The 9,203-nt window shown below is 38.2% G+C and overlaps 1 protein-coding gene across 1 annotated transcript in view; it reads left to right on the top strand.

Moving 5' to 3' along the window:
• LOC118337916 overlaps nucleotides 1-9,203 on the top strand; it is a 21,824-nt gene that overhangs the window by 8,709 nt on the left and 3,912 nt on the right. Inside the window, 9 exon segments of the mRNA XM_035675081.1 lie at nucleotides 3,095-3,260; nucleotides 3,608-3,894; nucleotides 4,965-5,049; nucleotides 5,653-5,749; nucleotides 6,221-6,325; nucleotides 6,873-6,974; nucleotides 7,291-7,382; nucleotides 7,732-8,296; nucleotides 8,298-8,348. Of these exon segments, the coding sequence (XP_035530974.1) occupies nucleotides 3,095-3,260; nucleotides 3,608-3,894; nucleotides 4,965-5,049; nucleotides 5,653-5,749; nucleotides 6,221-6,325; nucleotides 6,873-6,974; nucleotides 7,291-7,382; nucleotides 7,732-8,296; nucleotides 8,298-8,348 (1,550 nt within the window).

The raw sequence follows: 9,203 nt of genomic DNA, 5'->3' as shown, positions 1-9,203 counted from the left end.
ATACTCACCACCGTCAATATTTTGAGATTTCTCAGTTTAAGCTTTTTTTCCCCCATCATATTGGCTGCAACTGGCTTCCATTGTTTTCTCATATCCAAGCCTTGTCGGGTTTTTTGGGGGGGGTTTTTTGGCCTGACGAGAAAAAAAAGTGTCACCCCGCAGAACGAGCCCAAGTTAGTGAGGAATCGTCGTCCCTTTTTTACCCAAAAGAACGAGCGGGGATGTTTTCATGTGGAAAAACAAAGAGAAGATTCATTGTAAGTGGCCCTTTTATGATTCTACCAGTTTGTTTTTTATAAGAGTGATAGCCTACTGGTCGTTTTCAGTACTTTTTCTTTCTTTTTGGTTCGCAATGCGTTAAAAAACCTCTGCCCTGTCATCCAACACCACTCTCCTATAGATTTTCTTCACAATAAAAGTCTGCTGTGATTTTGTTATTTAAACGCTTTTAATATGAAGTCTGCAAAAACCCAGGATGTGTCAGGTTTCCGATCAGCAGTAACTGTAACACGACGTTCCCATACAGCTTGACCAGCGGACCCATAGCAGTAAAATGAAAGCAGAATACTCAACAAGCAACCCAAACAGTGGAACAATTGCGCTCTGGTAAGCTAATACAACAAGTCAATGCACCAAATTACCACAATGCTGCTCATTCCTGAAGCGAGCCCAAAATGGGAAAGATTTGGAGCCTCAGCAAAAGTATCAATTTGCAAGCAGAGAAATAATATTTTGAAAGAAATTGTAATGTAAGCAAATCAATCATTTTGCTGAGGAAAAGGATATTCTGTACCTGTACTTTTTTACTGTGTACGTACTCTTCCTGGATCTATTTGGATGCACACATGATCTTGTGCTCTCTTTCTATTGTAATTTACTTTTGACAAAAGCTGAATTAATATGATGTAAAAATGTCCTTTGATTGCCCTGTAACAGAAAGGAAAAAACAACAGGTCTAAAATGATCCAAATAATACTGAATTACAAACTGATATAGATACTAGAATCGTTTCCTTTACAGATGTCCTTGAAACGTTTGTTTGTTTGGCTACCAGTAGTGTGTTACAGCTGCAGCAATAGAGATGGCAGAGAAGAAGACGCAGGAAGCCGACCCAGCTCTTTGCCCCATAGCCATTCTCTTTTTTTCTTGGTGCAGACCAGTAAGGACTTGCATTAAATTGAAGCCATGTATGGACTTACCTGGTGTATATACAACCTGTTGAGCTGTGATAGAGTTAAGCAATTTAAGCTCAAGTTCCCACTGTTTCCACAATATAAGCCTCGAACCAAAGCTGCTAGCATAGCCTGTAGACTCTTAGTGGTTTATAACTTTCTAGACTTTCTGAGCTGATCAGTCTCTCCCCTTAATATTATCACCAGATGAGTGAAGATGGGTCCTCGAGTCCAGGCGGTGTCTCTATCAAAGAGTGAGTGCATCCATGGAGCCATCCACCTCACAGCTTCTGACTCAACTTTGGTCTTGAAAAATTTAAACAGTAATATTACATTTAAGTAGTAAATAAAATTTCTCTTTTTAAATATATATTTTTTGGGCTGTTAGTCTTCATTAGATAGAGGGGTGCACAACCCCGGGTCGTTGCAGTAATGACTCAGCTTACATGGGGCATGCACTCTACAAGGTGAACTACTGTGTCTCTTTTTAGTTTGCTGTTTAGTGGAAGTCAGCAGTCCACAGCTCCCAGTGTCTCTCTCCTATTAGTTTCTGGACTTTCTGAGCTTAATCCCTTAATAGTTCACAGATGATTGAAGATAGGTCCTCAAGTCCCAGCTGTGTCCTCAAAGACGCCTTTCCTGTCTATCACTCTTTTCTTAATAGTTCACAAATGAGTGAAGATGGGTCCTCGAGTCCCAGTGGTGTCTCTATGAAGAGTGAATCATCCATGGGTCAGCCACTCAACTTTGATGTTGATAAATTGAAATGGTAATATTAAATTTTGTGCACTATTATTATCTACATTCACATTTGTACTGTATGTTATAGATGTGTTCTTGTTTGCTGAATGAGTTACTGAGTAAATATAAAGGTTCTGCACAAGTAAAAAGATTTCTCTGTTTAGTTTGACGTTGAGTGGAAGTCAACAGTCCACAGCTCCCAGTTTCTCTATAAAAAGTGAGGCATCCATGTTCGAGCCACTCAATTTTGGTCTTAAAAAGACACAAAGGTAATTCCATATAATGTTTTCTTTGAACAAAATATCTTGCATATGAAGCATATTAGTTCATCAAAGATTCATTCAGTAATTAAAACGATAAAAAAAGATATTGTATCTAAAAGCATATTAAGGTTAATTCATTAAATAATGATAGAGAGGAACCAGCAGCATGTCAGCTAGAATAAGGTGATACCTTCCTGTCTACAATGACACAAAACGTTTTCATATTTGGATTTATTTTACAGTTTTAGGCGCTGTTTTTACATGTTTTACTTTTTTTTTGTTCCCAAATTATTACTGTTTATTTAGCTTAATACACTCCAGTTAGGTCTTTGTTTGAGCACATGTGGAATCTAAATTAGAAAGTGCAAATAACACCCAGACATCTCTGGTAGTGGATCAGTTCTGTTAGCTAAACTATGCTAATCATGGTAGTCTCTGAATGTACAGCTTATACAGCAAGTGTTGTGGGTGTGGTGAACAGAACTGAAAAAACTTCTTGAAGAGAATCAGATGTGATTTAATCATTTAGAAGCATTATAGCTCTCCAGTAAATTACAGTGTCACTGAAAAACCAGGTTCGGTTAAAGTCTCTGGAAACAAAAATAACCAAAATATTAAATCCTTTGTGACGACATAACACATGTAATATAATGGCATCTCCTGAAGCATCTATAATAGGGCTTTAGCTGTGTTATAATGTTCGACTATAATGCTGTCAGTAAGTTTGAAATTACCTGTCCCTGTGTTAAAATGCAGCAGCACTGCAGTTGTCAGGATCTCCTACTACTACTGTATGAATAGAATGAATGAATTAATACAGCACAACTGATACACATCTAGCAGGACTAACGTCTCATTTGTTGATCACCCTACAGCCAGCTTCACAAGGAACCATCCAACTGTTCAGTGTGTAAGAAGGTTGTGAAGGATCCAGTCCAATCAGTCTGTGGACACTGGTCATGCAAACAGTGTGTCAGCTCAGACTGGGACCAGAGTGATTCACCAGCAGACTACCCCTGTGCCAAGTGTGGAAAGAAACTCAGAAGAGATCCTGAATACAGGAGAGATACTGAAGAAGACACTGGTAACTCCAAATCAAATATCTGTACTGCTACTATTAATGCTACAACTAGGTTCTGTATTAGGAATTTTAAGTTGTCTTTATTTTTAGAAAAGTATGTACAGTTGTTTTTTAGGGCAAACAAACAGATAAAGCATCAAGTTGCTCTCTCTAGCTCTGAGAATATAACTTTATGTGGGTGTCAGGTTGCAAATTGCTTTCAGACTTTAAACTCTGAACAGAGATTTAGAATCACAAATCCACCTTAAAGTCAAGATGTTAAGTGTGTTTGTGCTTTTTGCATGACCTATAGCTAAAACTATTTGACAATACCCACTCATTTATTATTTGTGTGCTTTTGATTGTAACAGGGGACAGCCTTATTTTGAAAGCAAAGAAGAATCTTAAAGAAGCAATGCGAAAGAGATTTACTTTGACATCTGAAGGTATTGATGACCAGAAGAGCCCCCTGAACAGAATCTACACAGAACTCTACATCACCACTGGAGAGAGTGAAGGGCCATGTGAAGAACATGCATTCAGAGACATCAAACATAAGTTGGAACGACAATCTTTCATACATTTAGTCAACCTCAGTGACATCTTCAAATCTTTGCCCAGCCAGAAGAAACCCCACAGAACAGTCCTGACGAAGGGCGTTGCAGGGATTGGAAAATAGATTTCTACTCTATCCTGCTGTTGAACTTCACACTCATTCCTCTGCATTATTTCGTCAGCTAACGTAACCAAACTTTCACTGCATTCGCACGAGCAACTGAGGGCGTAGATTTGCAAAACATGACTCCTGTTTGTTTCTCGTCCCCTACCAGAAGTCAGTGATGGCTTCTGTTAACCCTGACCACAATTATTCCCTAATTTTCTGCATTTACTCCTTTAAACATTAAGACCAGGGCCTACTACGTTGAATACCATGAGCATAAAATAGAATTAAATTAAATTAAAACTCTTGTTGCATGTCTTACTCATGTTGAAACTATGTCCATATGTGTGTGTCCTAAATTCTGCAGATTTGTGTATATAAATGTTAAAATTACTGTATTACGCAGCGCAGCATCGTCTGTGCCTCTGTTTCAATTGAATTGAATTGTTTCTCTAATATGCAAAGTATATTTAGCCTTACATGTTATATGTATTTTACCTTTTATGTTGATGTGTTTCTGATTGTTTTTCAGTGTTCCATGTAACCTGTTAATAACAAATTAAGTTGTTTACTGAATGTTGCAGTAAGAAAATAAATGGTCTAAAATCAATAAACAGGTGATGTAAACCATTTTACAAACATATTGATTTACTTTTTATCCCTTTTAATGACTAAACTGGACAAATGTGTCACTGAGCTGTTGGTTGTCTCTGATCTGTAGAAGAAATATCATTTTAAAAATGTCTCGGGATGAGCTTTAAGGGAAATAACTCATCCAGTCTGCTAGGAAATGCCTTGTATAATACCAAATCTATTTTAATATAATGTAGTTTTGATGTTTTATAAAGTATTAAACGAGCTGAAAAAGCTTTTTCTGTCTTATTGTGTCTTGCAGCTGCACTTCATTTCATATAGAGTCTCACAAACACATTTCTTCTCGTATAAATGCAATATGTTCATACAATATTTCAAGTGTATGCAGGTCCCTTTTGCAGTCACTTGTTGCCACCTCATTACTCTGTTTCTCCACTAGATGTCACTCCATCTAAACTTTGACATGAGATCAGCAAAAAAGAAAGAAATTGTCTCGTGGTTTCACTTTACTCACCGCGTCATCAGAACGACCACACTTCATTCTGTGGAAGAAACAAAGTAAGTAGTCATTCATTATTCTGCTGTTTATCTTATCCCTGTCTCATATCTAATAAAATCTGCAGGTTGCCTGTTTCATGTCGTTTACGGTTAGTTCTGCAGCTTCACTTTCAGTCTTGCAGAACAATAGGCACTGTCATTGCAGGGTATTATAATGTACTGAGGGCCTATTGCTGTAAACTTGCATTGATCACACGATCAATAACTTGATGATGAGACAATCAAATGCAGCCATACACATCATTTATTAGACGGAGATTATAACGCTATCTGGATATTCTAATGAGCTGTAGAACTCAAAGGCAACGTGGAAACAGGTGTGTGCAGAATTTATCGTAAAGAAATCTTTAGTTTCGTTTTACAACAACGTTTCACACATTCAATTCAACATGGTAGCAGCAGGCTGCAGAGTAAATAGGTTAATCGAGGTTAATCCGTTTATTACAAACCTTCAAAATCACCTAATTTGGAGATGTGTGGTTTTCACTGGACAGGAAGAATATGAAAAAAATACAAATAAATAAACAGATAGAAAATGGTACTGACTGAAACACAACTCATAGAAAAGTATTTTGTCCCTTTTTGTGCCTTTACTTGGAATAGAAATGGCTGAGAGGAAGAAGAGGAGGAAACTTCCTGAGTCTTTGTCTGAGGAGTCCTTTGAGCAGCCAATCAGCTCCTGCAGTGAGTCACCTGTCAGGTAATACAGTGTTTAGTAAATCATACACAGCCAGGCCATGGAGTTATAAGCAAAACACAGCAACAACAAAAAGTTAACCTTTTGTATTCTGATTGCCACCATGGTCCCTCATACACATGCTATCCAGCAGATATTGGCCATATAAAATGCTGCTTCACTGCCTTTCGAAGCTTTGTGTCCTCAATTTAGATTCACATTTAAGTACATTGAGTCAGTTCTGAGTAAGTTGTTCTTTTTCACAGTTTCAACAAGATCTTAAAACTTCATGAAAGTATGATTTATTTCAGGACTTCTGTGTTAGACTGTATTACTGGCTATAGGCAGACATTATAAACTGGCAACTGAGTGTATTTATAGTGTTTTTTACATTTCAGTTTGATTTAAACTGAATGTGAAGTCTTGTTTTGGGGATGTCCAGCTTAAAATGAGAATTTGAGTATGTTTAGTAGATAATACAATCTCTCCCCTTAGTTCACAGATGAGTGCAACTACGTCCAAAGATCCCAGCGGTATCTCTGTGAAGAGTGATAGTTCCCTGTTCCATCCACTCAATTTTGGTCTTGAAAAGACAGAAAGGTAATTTTAATATTTAATAAAGTTTATTGTACCTTAAAGCATATCACTGTGGTGTTATGAACAAAACACAGCAACAACAAAATGTGCAAATTGCAAAAAGTCAACCATTTGTATTCTGATCGCCACCATGGTCTTCCATACACATGCCATCCAGCAGGTATTGGCCATATAAAATGCTGCTTCAGTGCCTCAGAAAGCTTTGTTTCCTCAATATAGATTCACATTTCAGTACATTGACTCCAAGTTCTTCAGTGGTTGTTTCTTCTGATTGTGATATTTTCTTTCCAGTTTCAGCAAGAACTAAACATTATAAACTTCATGAAAGTATGATTTATTGCAGGACTTCTGTGTTAGACTGTATTACTGGCTATAGGTGGACCTTATAAACTGGAGTGTATTTATAAAGTGTATAAATTAAGTCCTGTTTTGGGGATTTTCAGCTTAAAATGCGAATGTAGCCCACAGATAAGCATTTGGAGTTGAGTACATTCATTTGTTGTTTCATGCAGCAGGTATGTTTAGTAGATAATACATTCTCTCCCCTTAGTTCACAGAGTGCAACTACGTCCAAAGACCCCAGCGGTATCTCTGTGAGGAGTGATAGTTCCCTGTTCCATCCACTCAATTTTGATATTGAAAAGACAGAAAGGTAATTTTATTATTTTTCTATAAATAAAGTTTATTGTACCTTAATGCATATTAAGGTAATTGTAATAACAATTTAACATTTAAAGTGACAAAGCCATTTGTTTTCTGTTTAAGCATGAATATTTCCTAAACTAAACCATTTTCAATTCATGTGTCTTCATCCTGTTTATATCAACTCTCATCTTTTTAGTGACAATATACAATCATGCTGCATTCAAAATGCACTTTGTGTACTGTGTTGCAGATCCCATCCTCCCATCCTCCCAATGTGCATCTGGCAAGAATAATCTGTCATTTGTTGTAATTTGTTCTTATAGACAGCAGAGTGAGGAACCATTCAGCAGTTCTGTGTATATGAAGGATTCACTCCATTTCATCACAATTCAGAGAGATATGAAGGAGGAAATGAGTAAGTTCAACTATAGACTTCACAAATATTTGTAGTGCTACGTCTACTACTACCTACAAACAATACCTACTAGTAATACTAACAGATTAGTATGTCATTATGTTGGGTGTCACAAGTTACATTTAAATGATCAGTTTGTAGGATTTAGTGTCACCTAGCGGCAAAGTTTCAGATTGCAACTAACTGAACACTGTTCACGTCTATATTTAAAGACCTGGGAATGAGAACAGGCTGTGAAGTGTGTAGGAGAATCTACGGTGGCCACAAAACTTGCGCAAAACCCGAATGGAATAAAAAAGAACTTATGTTTAGGAATCTAAATAATGAATCGTGCATTTAATTGTTACAGGGCACGCCCTAAGTTTTAAAGAAAAGAAGAATCTTAAACAAGCAATGCGAAAGCAATTCACTTGGACATACGAAGGTCAGGGTGACCGAAAATATTCTCTGATCAGCATCTACACAGCACTCTACATCACCACTGGAGAGAGTAGAGGACCACATGAAGAACATGCGTTCAGACACATCAAACATAAGTTGGAACGACAATCTTTCAGATGTTTAGTCAACCTCATTGATATCTTCAAATCTTTGCCCGGCCAGACGAAACCCCACAGAACAGTCCTGACGAAGGGCGTTGCAGGGATTGGAAAATCGTTTTCTGTGCAGAAATTCATTCTTGACTGGGCCGAGGAGAGAGAAAACCAGGACATTGATTTCATTTTCTGTCTGGCTTTCCGAGAGGTGAATTTGATCAAAGATAACAAAAGCTTGCGTGAGCTCCTGACTGAATTTTACCCTGCACTTCAGAGTTTAAAAGATTCAGATGATTTTGTCAAAACCAGAGTCATGGTGATCCTGGACGGTCTGGATGAAAGCAGACTTCAACTGGACTTCAAGAACAAGCCGGTAACATCCTGTTAATGAAGTAACATCTGTGGCAATCTCCTTTCAAACCTCATTCAGGCCAACCCTTCTTCCTACATGCTGAACTCTGGATAACATCCGTTCCAGCAGCAGCCAATCAGATCCCCGGCACAGTTTGTCCACATGGGTGGACGGAGATAAGGAGGGTTTCAGTAACCACAAAAAAGAGGAGTACTTCAGGAAGATGATTTAGTCATGACAGGAGCCTTGCTGGACAGGATTATTTTCACACATTCCACTCTTCACACAGAGTCTCGATATCATGTGCCAGATCCCGATCTGCTGCTGATTTCTTGGCATTTTATTTCAGGAGGTCTTTGGGGAAGACCGAAAAGCGTGAAACTCCTCCGAACTCTACTGAGATGATGGGCACCATTTTCTGTTTGTCCCAGACCCAAACGGCAGAATCAGAAAGTATGAGATGAAGACTGGAGGGAGAACAGAGAGAGACCTTCGACGATGCATCGAGAATTTTCTTCTGAAACTTTGCAAACTGGCAATTTTGTCCCAACTGCAGAAGAACAACCTCATCTCTCACGGACGAAGACCTTGAAGAATGTTGGCATTAACATCAAAGTAGGCAAAGATCTACTCTGGATTTGCAATGCCAAGTTCTTAGGGAAAAGAAGTATTTCCCAGAAAAAGGTCTTTTTCTTTGTGCCACCCTGATGTTCAGGAGTTCTTTGCAGTCTTTTTGTGCTATGACTTTTCACCAAAACAAAAATACCAACAGCTTGGCAAGTTTCCTTGATCTGAAGGACCAAAGAACAATTCTTTTAGTTGATCTTCTAAAGATGACAGTTGACAAAGTGGTTGGAGAAGGAGAACTGCCACCCTGGACTTCTTCTTGGCGATTCCTTCTTGGCTTATGGTTGACCTCAACCGGAGAGTCCC

This window comes from Morone saxatilis, unplaced genomic scaffold, assembly GCF_004916995.1.
Source record: "Morone saxatilis isolate NCDOM2014 unplaced genomic scaffold, NCSU_SB_2.0 Contig4, whole genome shotgun sequence".
In the NCBI taxonomy this organism is placed as follows: Eukaryota; Metazoa; Chordata; class Actinopteri; family Moronidae; genus Morone; species Morone saxatilis.
Note: the sequence above shows the minus strand (reverse complement) of the source record. Positions and strands in the feature narration are given on the sequence as shown.